This window comes from Phocoena phocoena, chromosome 15 (assembly GCF_963924675.1).
Source record: "Phocoena phocoena chromosome 15, mPhoPho1.1, whole genome shotgun sequence".
In the NCBI taxonomy this organism is placed as follows: Eukaryota; Metazoa; Chordata; class Mammalia; order Artiodactyla; family Phocoenidae; genus Phocoena; species Phocoena phocoena.
In genome coordinates, this window is record NC_089233.1 from 65,369,838 (window position 1) to 65,397,558 (window position 27,721).

Genomic DNA, 27,721 nt, shown 5'->3' on the forward strand with positions numbered 1-27,721 from the left:
TGAGAAGTGGGTGTGGCTAGAACCAGGCAAGGCTCTCCGTTATGACCCAGGGATCAGCTCCCAACGGATCAGCTCCTAAGGGATCTTTCTGGAGCTGCTTCTGAAGCCCAGCTTTGGTCTTTCTCCCACTCGCTGCCTTCCCCTGGGAAGTCAGAGATCGCCACCCAGCAGTCAGCAGGAGGCCCGCTTTACCTGGATGGGAAAGCTCTTCTGCGGCGGTGGTGCAACTGCTGTCCCTCCTGGGCGAGAGATGCAGGGGGCGCGGGCCCCTCACCTCGTCTCCTCTCCGCGGGTTCCCTTTGGCTGTCCAGGGACTGGGCTGGTTGAGGTGGGGAGCTCGGCTGCTCTGTCACTCACTGGGGGGGGCTGCCCTCTCCTCCCCACCCCAGGCGCACTCCGAAGGGTGCAGCCTGCACTTGGAAGGAGAGTGGCGGACGGCAGAGCGGGATGGCCGGGCGAAGCAGGAGGCGAGAGACTGGGTGCTACAGTCACACACGGCATCCTGGGAGGAGGGAGGAAGAAGTCGGGAGGAGCCAGGAGGCACTGCCCACCCAGGGACTGGGTGGCCAGGCAAGGAATCTGGACTCAGCTGTGCCCAGGGACCAGTTCCCAGGGGCTGTAGCCCCTCTCCGGACCAATTTTTAAAAATTATTTTCTCCCATTAGAGCAGTAATGAATGCTCATAAAGAACTTTCCAGAAGGTAATAAATTCTGGAATATACAGAGAAGAAAGTAGACATTGTCCATGAAAGATAAATTCTCTAAACATTGCACACACATGCATTTACCCAAATGATTTCAACCCCTACAGCTTATTTTGTAATTGCAAAACATGAACACTTTTTTGTCATGTATGTCCAGATCTCCTTCTTTTTAATGGCCACATACTATTCCACTGCATGGAAGTAGCTTGATTTATTTATCCAATGCATTTTTTATGTGGATATTAGGTAGTTTCTAATTTTTTTTTACTATTACCAACACACAGGGATAATGGTTAAAAGTGCTGCTGTACATTATTTACAATTGCCAAAACCTAAGTGTCCATCAACAGATGAATGGATAAAGAAGATGTGGCACATATCTACAGTAGAATACTACTCAGCTATAAAAAAAGAATGAGATTCTGCCATTTGCAGTAACATGGATAGACTTGGAGGGCATTATGCTGGGTGAAATAAGTTAGATAGAGAAAGACAAATACTGTAGGACATCATTTGTATGTGGAATCTAAAAATTACAACCAACTCGTGAATATAACAAAAAAGAAGCAGACCCACGTATGTAGAGAACAAACTAGTGGTTACCAGTGGGGAGAGGGAAGGGGGGAGGGGCAATATAGAGGTAGGGGATTAAGAGGTACAAGCTATCAGGTATAAAATAAGCTATTGTACAAGGATATGTTTAAAGCCAATACTTTATAGTAACCATAAATGGACTATATCCTTTAAAAATTATGAAACACTATATTACACACTTGTAACTTATATAATATTGTACAGCAACTATACTTCGAAAAAAAAAGTGCCACTGTAAAGCTCAATTGCTTGGTTCAAATCCCAGCCCAACTGTCTACCAGCTGTGTGAACTTGGATAAGTTATTTAACCTCTCTGAGCCTTGATTTTTCCTGCTCTAAGATGAGGGATGTGATACCTTTGTCAAAGTTGTTGTGAGGGTCACATAAGGTATATGTGAAGCATTTGATGGCGCCTATTAAGTATTCAATAAATCTTAGCAATTTTTATTAATAATGCAATACACTTCTTTACACACGTATCCACCTCTGTGAATATTTCCATAGGCTACGTTCCTAGGAGAACTATTGGGCCAACAGGTAATAAGCACATTTTACATACTGAAAAACATCTGGATCAACTGTGAAACCAACATTCAAAATACAGCCGGCTTTGTACCTCTGTTTCTTTATGTAGGTGTGGTTATGTGGGTGTGATGACTAATTTCATGTGTCAGCTTGACTGGGCCACAGGTCCAGATATTTGGTCAAATATTATCCTGGGTGCCTCTGCAAGGATGCTTTTGGAAGACAGTAACATTTAAACCAGTAGATTGAGTAAAGCAGATGGCTCTCTCTAATGCGGGTGGGCCTCATCCAATCAGTCAATGTACTGAATAGACCACAAAGGCTGACTCACCCTGAGTAAGAAAGAATTCTTCCTTCCTGATGACCTTTAGATCGGAACTACATCAGCTACATATGCTGTACTGGAGCTATACCATTGGCTCTTCTGCTTCTCAGACTTTTGGACTCAGGAACTAAACCATTGGCTTTCCTGGGTCTTCAGCTTGCAATATAATAAATCTCTCTCTCTCTCTCTCTCTCTCTCTCTCTCTCTCTCTCTCTCTCTCCTCTCTCTCTCTCTTCTCTCTCTCTCTCTTCTCTCTCTCTCTCTCTCTTCTCTCTCTCTCTCTCTCCTCTCTCTCTCTCTCTCTCTCCACACACACACACACACACACACACACACACACACACCCACAAAGCCTATTGGTTTTGTTTCTCTGGAGAACTCTAATACAATGGGTGTGTTCAGTTTGTGAGAATTCAATAAGCCATATTCTTACAATATGCTCAGTATGTATATTAACCTCAAAAAGGGTTTTCTTAGTTAAAAAAAGAGGAATGAATATTTAAAAGTTTTTTTTTTTTTTTTTTTAAATGCAGCCAGAGAGTATAGGGAGGTAAGGCACTCACCATACACTCCTGGGGGTTCTAGAAATTAAACAAAGTCTTTGGAAAGACAATTTAGCAACACTTATCAAATACCTTTAACAATTTAGTCTTTTATTCTGGAATCCCATTTCTGCAACTCAAATGTAAGGAAATAATCTGCAATACGGAAAAATGCTTTTGTGTCAAGATGTTCACCACAGCATTACGTATAATAGGGAAAAACTAGAAACCAGCTAAACATACAATACGTACAAATCACGTGGGTCAATCCCAGCCCATGCCACCTCTCTGTGCCCCCACCTACAACCCTCCTTCACTCCGTGCACTGCAGACCATGATACCACCCCTGACCACAGCTGACTGGACCAAGGGGTTACACTGGACTCAAGTTACACTAGTCAGTTTCTTCCTGAAATGTGGAATGGGGACAGAGGGATTTGAGTCAGTCTCCCTTAGGTGCTGGAACTGGAAGATGTTATAAAAGCAGAGTAGGCAGAGCCCACCTGGACCATATTCAAATATAACAGAGACAGAGGGAGGAAGAGGACATCAGAGAAAATGAAGCTCAAGAGAGAGGAGAGGGAGACAGAGCAGCCACTGGGGCCTTTGGGTCCCTGCCCTTGGGTTCCATGAGATCCTCTGCAATTTCCCTTTCTGCAAAGCTAACTTACATGCGTTGTTTTACTAACATGCACATGATCCCTAACTAAATCTGAAACTGGTATCAGGAGTGGGGTGAGCAGCAAAACAGTCCCAGAGAAAATGGAAGCACTTAGGGATAGAGTCTTGGTGAGGGCAGTGGTGTGCTGGTACATGTTTAATGACTAGTTTCCCAGGAGTAAGAGGAAAAGCCCTGATTTGCAGCATTTCCAATTTTCACAGAGTAAATCCTCCCATGCAGCATTTCTAATTTTCAAGGAGTAAATCCTCCCCTGGTGGCCGATCTCAAGGTACTAAGGTGACATCACTAAACACAGAGATGTACACGATTGGCTCTCATGAACCAAAGCAGCTGGCTCCCGCACACCACTGGGTAGCAGGAGGGCAGTGAGCGGCAATGCCTCTTCCCTGGAGGGGATGCTGGCAACCTCTGGGGTGTGGTGGCAAAGCAGGTGGGTATGCCACCATGCTCACCAGTCTGTTGTATTCAGACTGTGTGTCCATCAGGTCTGCTGTTCCAGGTCTGGGGCCTTCCAACCCCCATCCCAGAGCAGCACAAGGACCTTTTGAAATACGCAAACCACATGCCTGAGTTTGAAAACCAAGAGTGGGACCTTATAAGCCAATCTCACCTCCCAAGAAAAAGGGCAGACCCCACCCACCTACCTCATTGGGAAGGACCGTGGCTCCATCTCCATCCCGAGGGACCCCATCCTTCCCCATCTGGGGGAGCATGGAAAGCCTGGCCTCCTCGCTGCCGCCTGACTTGGCTGCCTTCTTGTTCAGGATCCTGGCCATGCCCTCCGGCTGGTGGGAGCTGGCGGGGGAGATGGGCTCCAGCTTCTTGACGCCCTCCTCCCCGGGTACGGATGTGGGGCTTGGCGCCCGGCCACACACGTTGCGGAAGAACTCCTGCACGATGCCATATTTGGGAGGTTCGGGCTTGGCCCGGGCCTCGGACACGCCCAGTTTCCAGACGGACTCGGTGCTCCCCGAGTGTTCCACCACGCTGAATAGGCTGGACAGCCCATCGTTGATGTTCCTCAGCACGGGGCTGTCCCGCGTGGTGGTGGAGCGGGCCCAGGCCGAGCCGTTCTGCTTGCCCTGGTGCAGGTTCCACAGGCTGCGGTCCTTGGCCCCGTCCAGCTTGGACACGGACCGCCTCTGGAGCTTGGGCGAGCCATACTTAGGTGAGCAGCACGGCCGCTCGATGCGCGAGTGCACCTTGTCCAGGGAGGATGAGATCTGCTTGCTGCGCACGGACACCAGCGAGGAGCTGCGGGGCGACCAGCTCTTGCCGTGCAGGCTGCTGCGGGGCGGGTCGGTCTGCAGGCCCACGCTGACCGTGCGGATGGTCTGCGTGCCCACACTGGCCAGGCCCACCGTCTGGCTGGACGTGCTCTTCACCTTCCGCTCCAGCGAGCCCGAGCGCATGGCCTGGCGCACGCAGTTGGTGATCTCCTTCATGTCGTCGCTCATGTTGCCCGACATCTCAAAGTCGTGCAGGGCCGCTGGGAAGCCGGGCCCGGCCGCCGAGGGGCCGCCCCCGGAGCCTCCATCCAGGCGCTGCCGGGAGAAGTTGCAGAGCCAGCGGCTGTAGGAGCTTTCCGCCAGCCCGTCCTCCTCGGCGGACTCTTTGGGCTTGGCTGTGGTGAAGAGGAAGCCCGGCTCGATGATGATCTTGCCCTCCCTGTCATGGACCACGGGGACGCCCAGGCGCCGGGCCACTGGGGGGCTGTAGTAGACGCGGATGCCCGTCTTGTCGGGAGCCGTGTAGCTGCGCTGCATCTGCCTCCCTGCCGGCTCCTGGCAGCCCAGGGCACCCAGGCGGTTGCAGTCACGTGGAGAGAGCCCTGGCTGTTCCGGCGCAGCCTTCTCCGGGTCCACTGGCTGGGGGCCCACAAAAGCAAAGGCAGGGCTGTTGGGCAGCTTCTTGCCCAGGGCGGCTTCCCCTGCGAGGTAGGGGGAACAGTCCAGCAGACTTTCAAACTCTGACATGGAGGAAACAGATTTGGTCCTGGGAAGCACAGAGGAGAAAGGGCAGAGTTAGTGGAAGATGCCTCATGTGGAGCACGTACTCTGGTCTTCCTCCCTGGTCCGTGCACTTCGCGGGCAGGGGGCGGTGGGGCAGTGGGGAGACAGACCATGACGGTCCTGCTCACCTCTTGTGGAAGACGCTGTAGGTGCCCTGCCCCTCATCCCCTCCACACTCACACCTACACACGCAGCACTGCATCTCTGAGCACCTGCCATTCTCCACTGGAGGGCTTTTTTCTGTCTGCAGGAGCACACTTGGCCTCTACCCACAGGAAGCTAGACATTCACATAGTTTATGGCCCTAGACACAGCCCTCAACAAACAATGAGTGGGGTTTGGTGGCTTGGTACCAGCCTCCCTGTCCCCCAGGTGGGAGAACTAATGTTCAGCTCTGGCTCCCAGAGATGCTGTGAAGCTGATCCAGTTGCCCACGTGTATCCTGGTTGATAACACCTCCTTTATGGTGCCTTCCCTACCCTGTCTCACTTCCAGGCTTTTCCTGGAATCCCCTCCCAAATATACCATTTGCACTTAAATCCTTGCCTCAACGTTTACTTTTGAGGGAACCCAAGCTAGGACACATTTAATCTCCAGCCCAGACCTGGCACGTGCACTGCCTGATGATTGTAAGTGCCAGGCCTACGTGACAACAGTGCACACGTCAGACCATTCAGTCCTCCGACAACTCCAGGGGGCAGTTCCTGTTATCCCAGTAGGTAGAAATGGGAAGTACAGCCCAAGGGCACAGAGCTAGAAATGACAGTGCTGGAATTCAAATCCCACACTACGACTCCAGAGCCACCCTCCTATCCTGGGGCCCACCTGGCTTCACGCTACTCGCACGGCCCCTGGGAGGTTCTGTTACCCTGAATCTTTTCATAATGGTTTCCTAATGGTGGAGACACGGTCCTGATAGCCCTAGGGGTTTTCCTGGCTATAGCACAGGGCTGGGCCCAGAGGATGCTGCTCACTAGTCCCAGGAATAGATGTCCAGCTGGACTCTCCCAACTCCAGAGACAGGAAGAACCCCAAGAGGAGCTAAACAGTTTCTTCCCCAGCTAGGATATTCTGGGGCCCCAGTTTTCCACGCCCAGAATCAAAAAAAGCACAGGCTACAATTGCCATCACCCAAACTTTCCCGGCTCCTAAGTGGCTTGGGTTCCATAAAAGCCATATCCCAGGGGACTTCCCTGGCGGTCCAGTGGTTAAGACTTCACCTTCCAATGCAGGGGGTGCGGGTTCAATCCCTGGTGGAGGAGCTAAGATCCCACATGCCTCCGGGCCAAAAAACCAAAACATAAAACAGAAGCAGTATTGTAACAAATTCAATAAAGACTAAAAAAATGGTCCACATCAAAAAAAAAAAAAAATCTTTAGAAACCATATCCCAGTGTTCTCCCAATTCAGCTGAGGTGCAGTGGTGGGTGCGCAGGGCAGAGGAAGAGAAGAGAGGCAAAGGGGCAGGGCAGCCTGCAGGGTGGGGCTGGGGGGCAGAGCAGGGGGAGGGGCTGCAGAGTGGAGCATGGGGAGGGGCTGCTAGCACCTCTTTAAGCCGGTTCCCCCAAGCTCAGCTTCAGAAACAGCCTCCTTGTTGTGGATCTTCTCACTGTGTGTCTGCCATAGAAGAGAGACAGGAAAGGGTCAGTCTGGCCACTAGCACACAGAGGGAAGGTAACAGGGGGTCTGGGTGGGAGCTGGCCCCGAGCCCCACGCATGAGTCGCCTCTTGTAGAGCAGGAGTGATGTCAGCACTGATCTAGAATGCCCATTGGTCAGCTTCTGGCTACAGTGCACCTGCCCCCTCTCCACACACACACAGGTGTGTGATGCAGGCATGGCCAATCAGCGGTCCAAGAGGGAACCCAAGGAAAGAGACTCTATTTAGAACGTATTCTGAATGTAGCGGCAGCAACAAAGCACCCAGTAGTCGCTGCTCAGCTGAAGGTGAAAGCAGACCTGAGGTCCTGCTTGGGGTTTGCCCCACCCTGGTTCAGAGACCTGCACCAGTTTTCTGACCCTGCATCACCAGCCCTTTTGAGCCCCTAATGAAATCCTCTCCTGCTTCAGTTCCCCAGAATTGGCTTTTATTGCTTCCTCAGGCTATCATGAGCAAGGGCCCATATGTTCACCCTTTGGTTACTCAGTGTGTGGCTATATGGACAGTGCACCTGAGGCTTAGAAGCAAACTTCGCTGATTGATCTCCACAACCAGGGCTGGGCTAAGGCAGAGAACGTGATTCTCATTTTACCAGTGAGGCAACTGGGGCCCAGAGAGGGAGAGTGACTTGCCCAGGATCACACAGCTCTTTGGAGGCTCTGCTTTTGAGAAAGCCACAACTGAAACACAGAGAAACACCTAGCCTTTGTCCCAGGCATGGAAGGATGGAGCTAACAGGGGGCTCTTTACAGGTCTCAAGGCTGGAACCATGAAGTAGAGACCTCAGGATTGAGGAGCCCAAGGGGGTGAGGGTGTGTGACCTGTGGGACAGGATTAGCATCGTCCTTGTCACGTTCCCCAAAAGTGAGAGACTTTCCAGTGTAGCCAGGAGCACAGCACATGGGCCGCCTGCCACCCCACTCACCTCTTTCCAGCTGTTGTCCTGCTTCTCCAGATCCGAGTGCTTCAGGACCCAAGGGTCAGCAGCCTTCTGCAGCTGGGCAAGAGTAAAGAAGACAGTCATGTGCAGGCAAAGATGGTGAGCAGGGCCCTATTCTGTGCAGGGCCATTCCCCAGGCTCCACTCTGCAGCCCAGATGACCCAGATCATGGACTCAGAGCCACCTTCCCAGTGGGCAGCAGTTCTGAACCAATGGAGTGGGTTTGACAAATGATCACGAAACCAACCACTTACAGGCATCTTTATAAGTGTCATTATATCAAGCACGGTAATAGTTGTTATTACCATGTTAATTCACGCTACAACGCCTGCAACCACGACATCAGCAGCTGAGTGACGTCAAAGTGGTCTCTCCACCTAGGTATGCTAAGCAGGAATTAGACTGAACGAGCGTGGCCTCTGCATTCTGTCATGGACAGCTCTCTGTGAGAGAGGCAAAGTGTAAATAATATGTATCTTAGGATTCAATTAATGATTTTAAAAAATCTCTGAATGTAAATTTTTTTTTTTTTTTTTTTTTGCGGTACATGGGCCTCTCGCTGTTGTGGCCTCTCCCGTTGTGGAGCACAGTCTCCGGACCCGCGGGCTCAGTGGCCATGGCTCATGGGCCTAGCCGCTCGCGGCATGTGGGATCTTCCCAGACCGGGGCACGAACCCGTGTCCCCTGCATCGGCAGGCAGACTCTCAACCACTTCTCCACCAGGGAAGCCCCCCCCCCCCTTTTTTTTTTTAAAGGGCTTCAAATGCTTGGCTTTTATTTATTTTATTTATTTATTTTTGGCTGTGTTGGGTCTTCATTTCTGTGTGAGGGCTTTCTCTAGTTGTGGCAAGCAGGGGCCACTCTTCATCGCGGTGCGCAGGCCTCTCACTATCACGGTTTCTCTTGTTGCGGAGCACAGGCTCCAGACGCGCAGGCTCAGCAGTTGTGGCTGATGGGCCTAGTTGCTCCGCGGCATGTGGGATCTTCCCAGACCAGGGCTCGAACCCGTGTCCCCTGCATTAGCAGGCAGATTCTCAACCACTGTGCCACCAGGGAAGCCCTGAATATAAATTTAAACAGCAGGAAAGGGAGGGAGTGGGTTGGAGTGTGCTTTTGTAATATTTGAGTCTATAAAGATGAAGTCCTAACTTATACAATTGCAATAAAAAATAAACAAAGGAAAAAGTCACAGTGGAGCATAGCAGCTTGATAAGATAGGTGCATGTTAACTGTAGTGGGGTTGTAATGGTCAATGATTGTTTTTCCTATTTCCCCCTTTTGGTCAGAGGACTCTAATTTTCATGGGAAACCTCTTGGTTCCGAGGTTTTGGCAGGTTCTAGGTGTGGACACATGACTAATACCTGGCACATCAGAGCCTTGTGGAAAAGGAAAACTCTCTTTCCATTGAAACTGCTAAGCTGTGAGGATATGACTAACAGAGGCCATATTTGAGAATGGCTTGCTTCAGAATAAAACACAGAGGAAAGCAAGCCTGTGAGACTGGCAGAGAGGAAGACCTGGTCCCTACTGCAGTTTCTGAGTATACAGATCCATCTCTGCCTGAAGGAGTCTTCCCCCTGGTCTGTGCCTATAGCAACTTCCCCCTTGTGGCTTAAGCCATCTTGGGCTGGGACAGACCTCACCTGGCTCAGGCGATTCTGCAGCTCCTTTACCTGCTGCTCCACCTGCTGCTTCTCACCCTGAAGCCGCTCCACCAGCTGCAGCTTCTCCTGGCCCCAGTTGTGCTCACTGATCTGCAGCTGCCGTGTCAGCTCCATGACTGCACTGTAGGACTCAGCCAGGAGGTGCTGCTGTTCCTCCCGTTCCCTCTGCAGGGCTGCCTTCCAGTCGGGCCCTATCCGATCTCCAGCCCCCTTCCCAGCCTTCAGCTCCATCTGCGGAAAGAAGAGCAACCTGGGTGGCTGGCAGTAGGAGGACCCTCCTCTCTGCCCTCCCTCGTCCCTCCCCAGGCACCAGCAGGGGGCAGGGGGAGGGTGCTCTTCTCAGAGGACCCCTCACCCAGGAACCTCCATTGACCTCCTCAGTTAGAACTAAACTTTTCTCACAGTCAAGGCTTGTGTAGCACAGCTTCTACACACCAAGCTCCGTGCTAAGGGCTTTTCAGGCATTATCTGTGCCCTCGAGAAAACTCAGCAAGATAACCACCACCATTGTCGATACTTTACAGAGGAGGCAGAGGTTCACAGAGGTTTGTCCCTGGTCACATAGCTACAGAATGGCAGAGGCTCCTAGTTATTGCTTCTCACGATATTTCATCAACACTTCGTGTTTACCAGGGTTTACGGTTAGTGGGGGACATGCACAGTCACATAAAGAATGTGGGCAGGAATCACCTGAGCGTGATGGCTGTCTTGGCCCAAATCTTGGGGTGCAGGAGGGAAACGTGCAATCTATAGAATCAATGTACCCCACCCCCGCAAGCTGTGGTCAGATTCCCATGGCGGGAGGGACACCTGGAACGCCTGGGGTTGGGGGGCCAGTGGGAGCAGGGGACACTGTGGAAGGTGCAGGTGGAGCGGGAGCTGTGAGATCAGCAGGGAGGGTTGGGAGGAGAGAACGGTGGCACCAGGAAGCCAGAAGTCTGAGAACTGGGAAGAAGGTGGGATCACGGTCATGAGGAGCCAGGAGGGCAGAGGTTTGGGGAGGGAGGGTCAGGTCTGCCACTGACTAGCGGGGTGACCTTGGGAAAGAAGCTTGACTCCTCTGTGCCTGTTTTGTCACTTGCCCAACAAAGATAATCAGGGTACCCACCTCTGAGGGGCCCGTGATGCCTGGGAGGGCAGACTGCAGCAGGGGCAGCGGGGAGGAAGCTGGGCCCCGCAGAGTTCTGGCGTGGGGTAGGGGTTGGGGTGGTGAGAACATTCTTTCTGAGCGGGAGGAAGCCCATCCCCTCACTTCTCAGGCCAGAGTAGGGGGCAGCACCTTGCCTCCAGGCACACAGCAAAGACCAAATATCCAGGACTCCTGGTTAAGGCTCCTTTGCTCATCTGAGTTGTAGGGAGGGGAGCCCCCCAGTTTGGGTGGAGGGAGCAAAACAGAGTCAGGTAGCAGGGGCTTAAGGGGATCCTTATGAGGACAGCAGGCAGCAGAAGTCTGGGTGTGAGGATGAAGGATGTCACCAGGTGCAGACAGGCATTTAAGAGTTCCAGCCTCACCTGTGAGCTCATGGTGCGGCGGAGGCGCCTGTGATGTCCCCATGGCTCCTCTGCCAGTCCCTCACCTGCCTTCCCTAGCCCAGGGACCTTCAGTTCCCACTGTTTCTGGTACCCTAGCTGTGTGACTCTAGGCAAGTGTCTTGCCCTCTCTGGGCCACAAGGTAAGTGAAGGGGTTCCTATGCTTCTAGGAGCATGGCTTGGGCATCCTCCTCCCCAGTCTGATAGCTGAGGCCTTCGCAGAGAGGGGAACAAGAAGGGGGATGTCTCTGACAGGTGGGAGACTCACCAGGGCAGTATGGCTCTTGAGCTCTGCCCGCTCTGTCTCCCAGGTGGCCTTGGCCTTGGCAAACTGTTGCTGAAGCTCAGTCAGACCACGGCGTTCATCCCGAAGCAGCCAGCATAGCTCCTTCAGTGTCACCTTCATGTCGGCCAGTGTCTTGATGTACTCATTGGGCTGCAGATGGGGGCAAGGCCTGGGTCAGGAGCTTTCGGAGCGGCAAGGAGGAGAGGCTGGGCTGGGAACTCATCCAGAGTCCAGCCTGGGACTCTACCAGGCCTCAGCCAAGTCCCACGACCTCTTCAGGTCATCTTCCCGTAAAACAGGCATAAAAGCCCAGCCCAGGCCACCTCTTAGACTGACACATGACCCAGTCTCACAAAAACACAAAATTCTGTAGTTACAGCAATTATTCAACCTAAATCTGAGCTGGGCCCTGGCTTCTCTGAGGCTCTGCAGCATCTAGGCCTCCGTCTTTCTCCTTGCCCAAGATCTGCCTTCTCTGACCCACTGTAGGCCAGATGGGGAGTCTGAACCACGGAAGCTCCCTGACTGCATGACTTGGACCCAGTCTTCTCTCCTGGGCCCATGACCTGTTTGCCACCTGTAACCCAGCTTACTGTGGGTGCCCCTGGGAGCCTGACCCTACTGCTCTATACTACCCCATGGCTTGATTTGATGGTTCCTGATCCTAGGCCACAAGGCCCTTCTTCATACGACTCACTCAAGCCTGATGTCCTTACCCCCACTATGCACATCCCAAGCTGCAGCCAGACTCAGAATACCTTGCCACATCTCTGTATATACCGTTCTCTTGGTACCGAATGGCCTTTTCCCTATTCTCTATTAGGCAAGCTCCTATTCATCCTTCAAAACCCACCACCTATGACCCCTTCTCTGTAATACCATCCTCTATACTCCAAACAGAATTAACTGCTCTCTCACCTGAGACTCCACAGTCCATCATCTGACCCACTGTCACTGCCCTGGGGTGACTTACATACCCCATAGCACTGAGCATCTGGGGCCAGTGACCAAGCAATAACCCTCTGCCGCTCCGGTGCCTGGTGTAGGACTGGGGTCAGAAAGCAGCAAGATGTGATCACTAAACAGACAAAGGAACAAACGGACAGGACAGGACTGGAAATGGGCTGAGAACGCACCGTGTTTTGGGTCCAGCTGTCCCCCGTGCAGGTCTTGTTATCAGAATGCTGGGCGTTTAATTCTTCTTCCTCCATTAGCAGGTACAGCTCCTTCATGCTATTTACCTGTTTTTTAAAAACCACACTCAATAGCGGGTAGGAGGGCATCATGCCTGGGGGTCTGACCCTCAGGGGGAGGGGATACAGGCTAGTGGCCCAGATAGAAAGTGGGTTGCACAGCCAGGCAGGAATAAAGAAAAGGGGTTTATGGACCAAAAGTACCCCAGCTGGGCACTGATTTCCCAGATTTTAACTTTGAGCCCTGGGCACCATCCAGGTCAAAGAGCACAGCTGGAGAGTTAGACCCTTCTACCCCCCACACCATCTCTTCTGCCCCAAGGACCATGAGGCATCCCTGAGAGCTACTTCGAAATAGCTATGCTGTCAAGGTAGGCACTATGGTTGGAATAAAGGGCCACAAGGCACCCTCATAATTATAGATAAGGGCAACCAGAGGCTTGGGTGGGCAGAAGGGACCCTTCCTGGGAGCGGAGGGGTTTGCGGCTGATGGATTCTGGGCAGGAGTCGAGAGCCAGCCCAGGAGACCAGGGTCTAGTTTATGACGGGAGTGAAGCAGAAGAAGTGGGGTGCTCACTCACTATTCATTTCATTCATTCATTCATTCATTTGACAAATATTTATTGAACACCTACCACGCACGAGGCCCTGTGTTCAGAGCTGGGAATACATCAGTGAGCAAGACAGACAGAAGCTCTGGTCCCCTTGAGCTTCCATTCCAGTAGCAGGAAAACAAACAAATATGTGAAATATTGATACATGAAACATCATTAAATATATGGAATGTTCCATAATAATAAGTGCTATGGAGAAAAAGAGAGCTGGGAAAGGAGCTAGGATGTACTGCACTGGGTGGTCAAGGAAGGTCTCAGAGAGAAGGTGATATTTGGGCAAAAGGAGGTAAAAAAAATAAGCCACATGAATACGTGCAGGTTGAGAATTCCAGGTTAAGGTCACAGCAAATGCAAAGGCCCTGAGATGGGAACACATCTATTTGAGGAAGAGCAAGAGAGCCAGGGAGGAAGTGAGAGGTACGGGGACCAAGGCTGGTTGAACAGGCTTTGTAGGGACTTCGGCTTCTACTCTGGGTGACATGGGAGCCAGGGGAGGATTGTGCTGAGGAGAGACACTGGCCTGACTTTCAGTTTTACGAGATCACTCGAGCTGCTGTGTTGAGATACTTTATAGGGTAGCAACAGAGCTCCATACTGTACAACACCAGGGGGCACCATCCACGTGGAGTACACGCGGCTTGGTACCTCCCTGCTTTGAATAGAAGATGCTCGGTGGAAGGGTGCAAGGGCAGAGGCAGGGAGACCAGTTAGGAGGCTACAGTGATAATCCAGGCAAGAAGTGGTGATGGCTCAGATGGGGGTGGTGAGGGGGTAGGCAGTGCAGCTGGGTCAGATTCTGTAGATTCTAGATAGACTCGCAATGTGCAAGAAAGGCCATGTAAGCCAAGTGCCTGGACAAGCTCCCCAAGGAGGCAGGTGAAGGTCAAGGAGAGACGTGGCCTGAGGGCTGAGCCCTCGGGAACTGTTGACGTTAAGGGGTCAGTTCAGGGAGAAAAGGAGGGTCCAGCCAAGGAGACCGAGAAGGAGCAACCAGTGAGGTGGAAGGAAAACCAAGAGAGTGTGGTGAAATCAAATGAAGAGGGTTTCTGGGGTTCAGGTCAGGCACTGAGCCTGGAAATATGTGGGGTGGAGCAGGGCCTGTATGAATAAATACCCAGTTCCCTCCCTGGTCACCAGTATCTAAACATACTGACTTTTTTTTTTTTTTTTTTTTTGCGGTACGCGGGCCTCTCACCACTGTGGCCTCTCCCATTGCAGAGCACAGGCTCCAGACGCGCAGGCTCAGCAGCCATGGCTCACGGGCCCAGCTGCTCCGCGGCATGTGGGATCTTCCCGGACCGGGGCACGAACCGGTGTCCCCTGCATCGGCAGGCGGACTCTCAACCACTGCGCCACCAGGGAAGCCCCATACTGACTTTTGATTATCTGTATACACAGGTGCACAATTCTTTCTCTGAAATTCTTTGGGCCGGGTGTGCTTGGAATTCAGAAGTAATCGGGATTTAGAAAGATAATATGTTACCTACACTGTATATTGTAAAACAGCCCCATCTGGTGAGATACCCTATGCTCGTGGACACCAATATTTCCCCTTCAAACATGTGAGTACTAACAGGAAATGGGGTAAATAAAGGTTTTGCTGCCAAATGAATGTCAGGTCAATTTTTTCCAACTGAGTTAGACCCAACAAAACACAGTTCTCAGAGCTTCTGGATTTCAGAATTGAGGACAAGGAATCAAAGACCTTTATCTGCAGTAGAATGGGGATAATAATTGTTTCCACATCATGGGGTATGTGTAAAAGTGAAATGCAATTATCCAAATAGAGCATTTAACACAGTGCCCAGGACACTATAAATACTCAATATATGAGGGTTATCATTCATATATATAGTTTTTTTTTGTTTGCTTGTTTGTTTTTGCAGTACACAGGCCTCTCACTCTTGTGGCCTCTCTCGTTGTGGAGCATAGGCTCCGGACGGGCAGGCTCAGCGGCCATGGCTCACGGGCCCAGCCGCTCCATAGCCTGTGGGATCTTCCCGAACCGGGGCGCGAACCCATGTCCCCTGCATCGGCAGGCGGACTCTCAACCACTGTGCCACCAGGGAAGCCCTCATATATATAGTTTTAATTCCACATGTGTGGACACACATATTCTTTAAAAGTATGAATGTACATCAAGTTTGTTATTTATATGGTTATCTGTATTTTATTATGTACTTGTTTATATGTATTTTATACACATGGGCTTTATATCATTATATCTATGTATATATGTATTTTTTACAATGTGGGTGGTTATGTTTCTTATCATGTCTATCTCAGTAAGTATGTATATTTCTATTTATTATAGGCATGTATATTATTTTATTTTCTATGGTTACACCTTATTTTTTTCCTAAAGTAAGTTTCTGTTTCTCTCTGTTATCCCAGTACATTGAAATGGCTGGAAAGATTTTCACCAAATATGGAGAGTTTGCCTGAGACAACCTGATTTAAAATCAGGCTATGTGGCCTGAAGCCAATTCATTTTTTTTGGTGGAGGGGAAACATCTTTCCTAGCAGCCAAAAGTGGGCTTCAGCTATGGAAGACAGTATAGAATTTTCCCCCCAAATTAAAAATAGATCTCCCATACGATCTAGCAATCCCACTTGCGGGTATACATCCAAAGAAAATGAAATCTGGATCTCTCTATGTTCACTGTGGCATTATTCACAGCAGCCAAGATATGGAAACGACCTAAGTGTGTGTCTATGAATGAACGGGTAAAGAAAAAGTGACAGATACATACAAGGAAATATTATTCAGTCTTAAAAAAGAAGGAAATCCTGCCATTTGCGACAACATGGACATGGATGAACCTGGAAGACATTATGCTAAGCAAAATAAGCCAGAGACAGAAAGAGAAATACTACAAGATCCCACTTATATGTGGAATCTAATGAAGTCAAACTCATACAAGCAGAGAGCAGAATAGTGGTTGCCAGGGCAGGCGGAGGGGGGAATAAGGAGTGAATGGGTAAGAGTTTCAGTTCTACAAGATGAAGAGTTCTGGAGATGGACAGTGGTGATGGTTACACAGCAATGTGAATGTACTTAATGCCAGTGAACTCTAAACTTAAAAATGTTTAAAATGGTAAAATTTATGTTATGTACAATATATTTTACTATAATATAAAAAAAATAAATTAAAAAAAATTTATTAAAAGAAAACAAACTGGGCTTCATCCAGAGGCTTGTGTGGGACTTCCAAACAGGAGGGACAGTCCTAAAGCAGACAGTGGTTTCAAACAGGAGTCCCCAGGTGTCACTAAGAGTGATGCTCGAGGGGCAGCCATGCTGGGCTTTCCAGGTGCTTCTCATAGGGGTGCCTCCATGTCAGACATTCCTGGGAGAGGGCAGCAGGGAGTGTGTTCATCTAAAGATGGTCAGCAACTCTCTCTAGAGGCCCTTGGGGAGGAGGCGGGTGGCCTATGAGCCCCACTGGGGGTGGGGGAGGAAACTCCTGCTACAGATTCAGGTCTAACCACCATCCCCCAGGCTACTCTGGGGGACCCCTGACAGGGGTACATGGGGACTGCCACTGGTCCCCATTGGCTCTGGAATGAGTAGCTTGAACCGGAGAAGGGCCAAGCCTGGGCTAGGGCAGAGGTACCTGTACCTAAAAGGCCAAGGCCAAGGTGAGCAGTGCCAACTCAGGTGGGTGTGACTGAGGTATGACGTCCTTACATGCCCCCTTCTCCTAGCAATGTCAGCGTGCTGATCGTGACAGGAGGAAGGGGATTTGAGGACAAAGGGTCCTGCACAGGCTGAGGGACAAATGGGCCGCGTGAGTCCTTCCCAAGCTTCACACATTCCCAAAGCTCCACTCGTCATGTTTCCTGCCACACCCAATACTACCTGTACTATCAGTAATGCTTTTAAGTCAACGTACTCTTTCTAGTTAAAATAAACATATCTAAAAAAGGAAGTTGATATTACTAAAAATGGGAAGCCAGTGTCCATTATCATGGTCAAAGGTAACATTAAAAATAAAATATATTCGTAAGTGAAAAATAAACAGCAATAAAGAATCAACTACTTTTATAGGTAAAATGTGGATGAATCTCAAAGAATTATATTAAGCAAAAGCCAGACACAAAAGACTACACGCACTTGTATGAAGTTCTAGAATAGGCAAGATTAATGCATGGTGTAAGAAGTCAGAAGAGTGCTGACTGCTGGGGTGGGCGTATCCCCTGTGGCACCCGGGAGCCTTCTGGAGCACTGGAAATGTGCCCACTGTGATCTGGGTGATGCTATACTACGTATCTGCAGGGTGTATACTACAAAACTGCATCAGCTGTACACTTAAGATGTGTGCACCTTACTGTATATAAATTGTACCTTAAAAGAGTAAAGAACATTAATATGTACCATATTTGCGTATAATGCAAAAACAACACAACCAGATCATTAAACGCATCTATATCCTATTGCCAGCTCAAGACTCAGGTTTGTTAAAAAGGGAAACCAACAAATACCAGAGAAGTGTGAAAGACCTACTGCCCCCTGGCAAGGCCGGGACAGAGTCTGTCATCTTCACCACGGTCTCCCCGGCATCTGCCACAGCACTCAGTAAAGAGCTGGTTCTCAGCAAACCGATGCTGAATGAATGAATGAATGAATGAATGCAAGGATGGAAGCTGCAAGCTGATGCTTCGTGTCTGAGCCCCAGGGCTATGTCCCTCCTGTCCTCTCTCCTCTACCCCACCCCACCCCAGTCCCAGTCCCAGGGGAACCATACCTCAAGGAAGTCATCTCCCTCGCTGGGCAAAACCTTGCCCTGCCGCCAGCGCTTGAGGAACCACCTGAGCTTCATGAAGAGCAGGAGGAAGTTGTGCTTGAACTGCTGGGACTCCTGAACCAACATGTTCTTCTCCTGGCTCCAGAATTTCTGCTCCAGCCTCCGCTGCAGGCTCAGACTCTGCAGCTCAAACTCCCGCCGCAGGAGTGCCCTCTGCTGGTCCTCCTTCAGCTGCAAGGGGGACAAGAGGGTGAGCTACCCCAGCTGTCTAGGGGACCCTAACTCACCCCACTCCAGGCCTCACACGAGGGCCGAGAGGAAATTTCAGGTGGTGCCTGGTGGTGACCCCCGACAGGGATTCCACCACTAGCAGTTCACTGTGTTGAAATAAACAGTTCCCTCAGCTACTCCAGGGGAGAGAGACTCATAAAAACAGCAGCAATCACAGTAGCAATCAGCGAAAGAGCTGGGATCCGGCTCTATCTGATTATAAAAACCATGACATCATCTAATGAGCCCATACCAGGAACCAACATGAACTCTCACATTCATCGAGGCACCTGGGAGGGTGAGCAGTGATGGCAGGGAGGGGTGACCCACATGCAGAGCAAAGGGCATTCTCGGGGTGAGGAAGGCTGACAGCATTAATACCCTAGTAAGCAACACGGGGTAATGGCTCAGAGGGAGCCAATAACCTGGATTAGAATCCCAGCCCCAAGGACTTCCCTGGTGGTCCAGTGGGTAAGACTCCACGCTCCCAATGCAGGGGGCCCCAGGTTCGATCCCTGGTCAGGGAACTAGACCCCGCACGCATGCCACAACTAAGAGTTTGCGTGCCACAACTAAAGATCCTGCATGCCGCAATGAAGATCTTGCGTGTTGCAACTAAGACCTGGCGCAGCCAAAGAAATAAAATAAATAATAAAAAAATATTAAAAACAAACAAAAAAAGAATCCCAGCCCCACCTTGCCCTGCAAGTGCAACCCTGGGAAAAGCACTTCAGCACTCTGGGCATCAGTTTCCCCACCTGTAAAATGGGGACACACTTCACAGGGGAAAACATGAGGATTAAAGGACATGATGTGTGGCAAGTGCCCTGACATAGAGTAAGGGCTTAATAAGTGCTTTCTACTAGCAGAACTACCATCTTGATTACCAGCCAGGCCTACGGCCTTTCTAATACAGATTTTCAACTCTGACGGGGCAATATTTCATAGATGGGAAACTGAAGCACAGAGAGGAGACAGAATGGGCCTGAGGTCACACAGACAGTCAACGACAAGCCCAGGATTCCAGCCCAGCACAGCTAATGCATAAGCACCAGTGCAGCACGGGGCGAGAAGACACAGGTTTCCCCTGACATTCCTGCCTCTGAAGACCCATGGACCGCTAAGGTTTGGTTCAGGGAAGACAGGCTGTAGTAGGTGCAGGAGAGCACTGGGCACCACCCACCTGCACCATTTTCTGGTTGAAGTTTTCGGCCTCCTCCTTCCGCAGCTGCCGCTCCTGGGAGAGCTGCTCTTGCAGGCCCCGGAGGCTGTCATGTGCTTCGGCCAACACGAGCTGCAGCTCCTTGATCTGGGGTCGAGATGAGGGACACAGATAAGGAGGAGGGAGAGAGCAGGAGGAGGAGAGAAGCTGCAGTCAAAGGACGAGAGCCCTCTGCAGTAAGTCAGGCCCAAGCTGTCCTTCCAGCATAAACCAGGCACGGCAGCTGTCCCTGCCTCCATGGGTTGTCATGACGATGAAATGAAACAGTGCACATCAAACCTAGCTATTGTTATAATTTTAGCTTGATAATTTCTTGCAGAAATTTGTAGAAAATAAATACTATGAAAACTCAGTTTAATTCACAAAGATGTTCGTCTCATTTATAATTGCAGTAATTTACAAACAACTAAGATAAGTTGGGGATCAACCATATGTGTTTAATGGGTCTATACTTATGTTAAAATCCATATAACTGCACACTTAAGGATAGTGCCCTTGGGAATTCTCTGGTGGTCCAGTGGTTAGGACTCCACACTTTCACTGCCAAGGGTGAGGGTTCTATCCCTGGTCGGGGGAACTAAGATTCTGCAAGCCACGTGGCATGACCAAAAATTAAATTAAATTAAAAAAAAAAAGGATAGTGCCCTTTACTGTATGTATATTTTTATGTTATACTTCAGTAAAAAGTTAAAAATATATATACTCAATAGAAAAATATGAAGGACATGGCCACACACAAACTAAATGTTCACAGTGGTTAATTATGTGATAATCTTGTGATCTTGACTTTCTTCTTCATATCCTTATGCAATGCTGCTTAGGGACTTTATTATAGTTATTTGTTGTTTATAATGACTATATAATAAAACCTTACAAAAAGGACAATAAAACTCTACCTTTGGTGCGGGGAGGGGCGGGGGGATTGGGTTTATAAGGCTTTGTAGCTAAACAAGCAAAAAACCTCTATTTTGTTAGAAGTCAGGATGGTGACTAGATGGGGAGTAGAAGGGAAGCTTCCGGGGCCAGGTCATGCTCTGTTCATTGATTTGCTTACACAGCAGCGTTCAGTTTATGAAAATTATTTGAGCTGTACACTTACAATATGAGTGCTTTACTGCATGTATGTTATACTTCACTTAAGATTTCTAAAAGTATTTCTACTAAGAAAGGGAAATTTTTATGCTGTCATGTTAAACAGGAAAACAGAAAAGGGAAATGTCAGCTCCAACACCTACGTAAAAGGTTTCCAGGTATGACAAGACGTCCCTCTGTGAAAAAACCAAACACTCGTTACCTGGCCAATAATGTAAAAGTTTGGCAATGGAAGGCACTCTGGCTTGAGGTATATCCTGTATGCCTGTTTTTGTTTTTTTGTTTTTAATATTTATTTGGCTGCATCGGGTCTTAGTTGCGGCACACAGAATCTTTTGTTGCGGTGCACGGGCTTCTCTCTAGTTGTGGCGCGTGAGCTCCAGAGCGCGTGGGCTCAGTACTTGCGGCACGTGGGCTCTCTAGCTGTGGCGTGAGGGCTCAGTAGTTGCAGCATGCAGGCTTAGCTGTCCCGAGGCATGTGGGATCTTAGTTCCCCGACCAGGGATCGAACCCGCGTCCCCTGCATTGGCAGGCAGATTCTCAACCACTGGACCACCAGGGAAGTCCTGTGTATGCCTGTTTCTTATTAAAAATCCTTAAAGGCCTCAATACTACCTATCTCTGGTGTTTTCCTTAAACTCAGTGCCCAACGCGGTGCCTGGCAAATTGTGACTTCTCAGTAAAGAGTGGCTGAAGGAAACAATAATTGAGGGCAGGTAGGAAATTATTTTCTCTGCAGGTGAGCTGGCCTATCTCTTTTTCTCAAAAAATAAGAACTAAGTATCTCATGATTCCTGCCCCCTCCCCTCCTCTTTTGCCATGGCTGCTAGGACACTCAGACCACTTCAAGAGTTTGATCCATCAGCTTCAAGGGAGCTTCTCCCCCTTCACAGTTGCAGACTGGCCTCCCTGGGACCAAAAGTTGCCTTCCTAGGGATGCTGAGAAGAAAAGGACGCTCAGGTTGGGGCACACATGAGACTCTCCATGGTTCAGGAGTCTCAGGGAAGCCCCATCCAGTCCATAGGAGCCTTTTCCTGTCTCAGGTTCATTATGAAGTGCTGGGGAGAGGCTCAGTAGGCTTGGGAGGGGCTCAGAACCATCCAGAATTCCTCAAGGACCAGGGAATCCTGGAAATTCTACAGCCACCACCCACTCTAATCCTCCCATATTACAGGTGAGGATCTGCAGCCAGAGAGTGGGAACATGCCTGAGGCCACACAGCCTGCAGGTCTCCTGAGGCCCAGTGATGTGTCCTCGTCCTCTTCACCCAACACGGACCAGGCCTTAAGCTAAGGCTTTTCATGTATGTAATCCTTTCAACAACCCTATGACATATTACCTTTATTTTAAAGGTGAGAAAACTGAGGATCAGAGAAGTAAAGTGACACTTTTACAATTTTACAACTAGTATACATAGATCCACAATTTGTACCCAGTCAGCCTGACTGTAGAGATTGTTGCCTTCCTGCTGAACACACTACTGTTTCCATTAAATGACGTAAATTATTAACTTCCCTGTGGAATTCAGTAGTATAGGAGAACAAGATCAATTTCCTCGGATAAGTTTATAAACTTCCTTTCATCAGGCCCTGAGAATGGCCCACACTTCCTTGTTTCCCTCTCAGCCCTTGCTGTCAGGAAGCTTGGAACCAAGGGAAATACTCAAAACCCGTATCATCACCAGCTAAGATCCTGAGCGGCCTCAGCCATTCTCCTCCCACCCTCCCCACCGCCTGCTCAGGCCTATGCCCACCTCAGAGGCATAGGAATCACCGTCTTCCGCTCGGTAAGGCCTGAAGCTCCGGCTGGGGTCGGGCTTGGAGTCCAAGTCGCCGCTGCGGAAGGCCTCTCGTATCCTGGGCTCCCATTCCGGCAGGTCCCTGAGGTCAGGTGGCTGCACCTAGAGGCACAGGCAGAAGAGACTAAAGGTGAGCATGGGGAGGGGACACGGGGGTGCTAGAAACTGCACCCACCCAGGCCTCTGGCTCTGAAAGAGGCCTCTGACCGCACACCTGAGGGCAGGGGCCCAGGTGGATTTACCTCCAAGTCGCAGCCCCAGCCCTGGTTGGCACACTGTGACTGCCCCATGAATGTCTGTTGAAAGGCTGAATGGCTAGTGGTGAGTGAAAACACTGATTCTGTGAATGCCTGTCTTGTGCACAAACCTTCTGAGCCAGCTTCAACTGTCCTCCCACACATGCGGCCCCAGCTCATTCCTACCCCAAGGAGAACCAAGAGGGAGACCCAACATAGGGCAGTCTGCTTGCTTAAGAAAAGCAAGATCGAGGGCTTCCCTGGTGGCGCAGTGGTTGAGAGTCCGCCTGCCGATGCAGGGCACACGGGTTTGTGCCCCGGTCCGGGAGGATCCCACATGCCGTGGAGCAGCTGGGCCCATAAGCCAAGGCCGCTGGGCCTGCGCGTCCGGAGCCTGTGCTCCACAACGGGAGAGGCCACAATAGTGAGAGGCCCATGTACCACAAAAAAAAAAAACCAAAAACCTCCCTGTACAGACATGGGAAGACGCCCCTCCCCTATTGCTCTCAGGATGAAGATCAAACCTCCCGACACTGAGGTCCAGCCGCACTCTTTCCCTTAGTCCTTGGACACATCCTGCTCCTTCTGGCCATGATGCCTTTGCACAGGCTGTTCCCTCTGCTTAGAACACTCTTCCCCTGGTGATCCATCCTTCTGATCTCAGCTCAGATCAGAGGTCCTCCCTGACCCAGGGTCTAGGTCAAGCTTCTCGTTCACAGAAGCCAGCACCTTTCCTAGCGAGCCCTCATCTCAGTTTGTGATTTCCCATTCAATGGCATGATATTTTGATGAACATCTCTTTCCCCACTAGATGATACAGGCTGGGGGGCAGGAATCATAACTGTTTATTTGCTTACCATGGCACCTCCAGCACTAAGAACAAAAAGCATATGAACCATAAATACAGCATCGTAAATAAATGAACAAATAGATACATTACACAAGAAAAACAAGTTGTGTGGTAGCAGGAGGTATAACATAAAACAATTTGAGGCAAAAACAAATATATGAGAGTACATGGAGAGAAAGAGTTAGAAGGGCATGCTGTGATGATGAAATGTTCTAGATCTGCACCACTTGACACACGCAGCTACCGAGCCCTTGAAATGTGGCTGAACTGAAGAAGTGAACTGTCAATTATATGTATCGTACCTTTTATTAATTTAATTTTAAGCAGCCCACATGTGCCTATGACAGCAGTGCTCCAAAACCAGTGTTAACAGCAAAACCTTGAAGGAGTAAGAAGCAGGGAGGAGGAGGCTTCATCTTTTTACCAGAGGCACTTCTGAAACTCTTCGCATGTTTATGGATTACTCTTGCAGTGATGCTTTTTGGGGGGACAAGTGCTTTTGCTATTTTAATTTTTCTAAGTAGTAGTTTATAGATATCAAGGCTGGAAGTTCATTACCTTTAGAAAGCCAAGTTTCTGGCCTTTGTACAGGATCTGACCAAAGCTTTTTTTTTTTTTAAATAATACTCGTTTTAAAATACAGCGTTGCAAAAGAAACATGAGGAGAAGAAAGGGCGACCTGGCAAAAAGATAGGGCTTTGGAATGAATCCCTTTATCAACAGTAAATGACTAAGAGAACTGTGGTATATTCACCCCATGAGATCATATTCAGTCACGAGAACACACGAATTATTGCCACCTGAGACAACAAACATAATGATGAGTGAAAAGTCAGGCACAGGTGACTGTGTTCTGTGTGATTCAATTTATGCAAAGTTCAAAGACAGGCAAAACTGAATCGAGAGGGGTTACCCTTGGGAGTGGGGATAGTGGCTAAAAGGGGACCTGAGGAGGGCCTTCTGGGGTGCTGGTCACATTCTAGTTCTTGTCCTGGGTGACGCTTACACAGGTGTGCTCACTTTGGGAGAATTCATTAAGCTGTGTACTTGTGCTTTGCGTGCCTCTCTGTATGTATGGTTCAGTAAAAAAAAAGCCATACATACATATATAAAAAAAGTAATAGGGCCTGTGACTGGGACATCTTACCTGGAAGTCTGAGCCAAGGTCTTTGGCCAGAAGAATCTCCTTGGAGGGTCCCTGGGAGCCCAAGGCGGGCAGCGTCGAGAAGGGCTCTGGCTGCTCCTTGTTGGGGCCCCCGAGGACAGAGTCCGCCTTCCGCGTGAAGGCGTGGAGCTCCTGCTGGAGCAAGCTCAGCCGCACCAGGAGGGCGTGGATCAGCTTGGTGTCCCTGGGGCCCTCGCTGTTGTTGCCGGGGGCCTCGTGCAGCCGAAAGTCGGCACACTCGTTGTCCAGATACGGGCGGAGGCCGGCCGTAAAGCCGTTGGCATCGGCCACCAGGACGTCGATGGCCTTGCTGACCAGGACGGCCTGCTCCCTCAGCCCCGGCAGCGCCTCGGCCTCCCGGGCCCTGCAGAGCCGGGCGGTGTGGGGTCCGTGGGCCTCGCCGAGGGCCGCGGGCACACACTGGGCCGAGTCCCCGGCCTCGGCGTCCGTCTCCAGCATCGGCCGCGTGCTCTGGCAGGAGGCGAGGTCACAGCGCTGGAGGTTGGAGAGGAGCACCCGGTTCTCGTACTGCAGCTTCTTGACCTTGCCGCTGAGCTCGCCGATCTGCAGCTTGGCGGCTGCCAGCTCCTCCTGCGAGGGCTCGCTGAGCACGGAGCAGCTGTCCTCCGACAGCGTCACGTCCAGCTCGTGCTCCGAGCGGTACTTGGCCAGCTCGCTCAGCAGCATTTTGTTCTGGTCCTCCAGCTCGGCTGAGGAGCGCCGGAGCAGCTCAGCCTCCTCCTCCACGAACTGCAGGTGTCGCCGCAGCTCCGCCAAGCTCTCCCCACACTCGCCGCCACTGCCGCCCAGAGCGGAGAAAGCCAGGCGGGCCTCGGGGCCCCCGCAGCCGCCGCCGTGATCCTTCATGTCGTCCATCTCGGCCCGCAGGCCGCGGTTTTCCACCTCCAGCTCCACGATGCGGCGGCTCAGCAGGTTGGCTTCCTCCTCCACCAGCTTCAGATGAACCTTGAGCTCGGTCTCCCGCGAGTGGGGTGCGTCCGCCAGCTCCTCGGCCGACAGGGCGCCGTCCAGGTCCCCGTAGAGCGAGCGGTACTTGAGCAGCTCCTCCTTCATGCTGTCATTCTCCTTGGCCAGCTTGGTGAGCTTCTTGCACATGAGGGCCGACTCCTCCTTTGCAAAGTGCAGCTGGCACTTCAGGTCGGCGCTGTCCTCCTGTGGCCCGAGGGGGAACAGGGACAGGCACAACCCAGCAAGGTTAGTGTTGGGAGGCTCAGCCACAGCATTTCAGGGAGCACTAACTACGTGCTGGGGACACAGCCCTGACCTTCAAGGAGCTGTGGGTCCAGAGGGGAAGCAGAGAGGGGGACATACATATTGCAGCACAGATGGGGCACCGCATGTAGCCTGGGGAGTCCAGGAGGGCTTCCTGGAGTAGGCAACATTCTGCAGGGTCAGTGTTGCTGCTACTACTATTACCATTACTACTGCAGTTTTCTCATCTGTAAATGGGGCAATAACATTCCCTCCCTCACAGACCATGAAGAAAATTAAATGAGACAATATATAAAAAGTGCCTGACACCCTGACCATCCAGGACCACTAGAAACTAACTATATTCTATGCCTGACCTGTGCTACATATAGCACTTTCTCTAGCAGAGCATGTGAGAACCATGGGCTCAGAGTGTAGTTTGGGGAAGTAAAGTACACAGCGAAGCTAAGAAAGTGAACAAGGGGAGGATGGAGTAGAAACTGGGACAGGGTGGGCACCTCTGGGGACTCCCCGAGCCACATGGAGTTAGGCCTGGGGCCTTCAGACTGAAAGCTACTGCTGGGGGCTGCACAGAGGCTGTGGAGGCTGACGGGAGGTACCTGCATGGAAGGTTTCTTGTCCGTCTTCCCAAGGGAGCGGGTTCCTCTTTTCTTCAAGGAATGCTGGAGCGAGATTAAAAAAAACTGAACTGAAAGCTCACAGGGTGATGCACATCCAAAGAGCAGTCACAGTGCCTAGGGTTCCGCTGAGGGCCCCTGCCCTCCCTGGCCAGCGCAGCCCAGCCATGTCCAGCCTTGACCAACATCAACTGCTGAGCCAGAGAAGTCTCAAGACCACCCAATGGGTTGCAAATGGGGAACAGGACAGAAGCACTTGAGACGATTCTGAACCCACCCGCCCAGGGTTCCTCCCCTCTCTCCCACCCCGAAATTGTGATCCAGTTGGGTTGAGCCCAAGACCCAGAAATCTGGGTTTCTGTTCTTGTTTGTCTTTCATTCATTCACCAAAGACTCCCTGAGCACCTATCACGTGCCAGGCATAGTTAGGCATGAAGAATACAGCAGGGACCATGACAGACAGGGTACTTGAGGGGGATGCTGGAGTGTTATGCCTTTAGGACTGGGGCACGCATTCCCCCGGCTAAGACCTCAAAGTTGAGTCCTCCCCCAGCGATGGCCATTGGCTGAGGGCAACCACCTCATCCAAGGTCATGTGCCCTCCCTGGGTGGGGGTGCTGGGGGGGGGTCGGGGAACCCACATCCAGTGACTGGTCCATGCCCCCTTCCCACTTCAGCTCCAGAGCTCCCCATGGGATCAGCTGAGGCCATTGGTGTGAATGCTCTGCAACTCAGCTTCTCCCTCTGCCTCGATCCCTGATGGTGTTATTCCAAGGGGACGTTTCCAGAAGCCTCTTGTATGCAAATCTCCATCTGGGGCGGGGGGGGGGGGGGGGGGGGGGGGGGGAATCCTGAGCTCGTGGAACTGACATTCTAGTGAGGACTTTAATTCAGCATGGATACTAATAAACAAAAGGAATGTGGTAAAACAGATCGTAACTATACAAGACGCTTAGAAATGATGAGGAACTGATCGTCTTTTACAATTTAAATGGTAGGTTTTCATGCAGATTAAAGCAAAATAAGCCTATAATAATCATCATGCTTCAAAACTACAGAAGCAATAGGGGAAGAAATCGATACATTTGACTAGATAAGCAAAGTCTACATGGGGAAAAGAATACCCGAAGAAAAGTAAAAATAGAACTAATTAACTGGGAAAAAATATTTGCAATGTATTACACTGACAAAGGGTTAATATCTTCAATATGTAAAGA

At 50.6% G+C, this 27,721-nt stretch overlaps 1 protein-coding gene across 1 annotated transcript in view; it reads right to left on the reverse strand.

Annotated features, from left to right (window-relative positions):
* Positions 1–349: 349 nt before the first annotated feature.
* Positions 350–27,721, reverse strand: part of MTCL2 (microtubule crosslinking factor 2) — a 64,963-nt gene continuing 37,591 nt past the window's right edge. The window contains exons 4-15 of the mRNA XM_065892871.1: positions 26,487–26,549; positions 24,637–25,827; positions 22,359–22,499; positions 19,474–19,599; positions 18,021–18,251; positions 12,602–12,706; positions 11,448–11,615; positions 9,628–9,879; positions 7,969–8,040; positions 6,931–7,001; positions 4,017–5,367; positions 350–502 (exon numbers count right to left, since the gene is read on the reverse strand). Of these exons, the coding sequence (XP_065748943.1) occupies positions 350–502; positions 4,017–5,367; positions 6,931–7,001; positions 7,969–8,040; positions 9,628–9,879; positions 11,448–11,615; positions 12,602–12,706; positions 18,021–18,251; positions 19,474–19,599; positions 22,359–22,499; positions 24,637–25,827; positions 26,487–26,549 (3,924 nt within the window). The remainder of the gene's footprint in view (positions 503–4,016; positions 5,368–6,930; positions 7,002–7,968; positions 8,041–9,627; positions 9,880–11,447; positions 11,616–12,601; positions 12,707–18,020; positions 18,252–19,473; positions 19,600–22,358; positions 22,500–24,636; positions 25,828–26,486; positions 26,550–27,721) is intronic.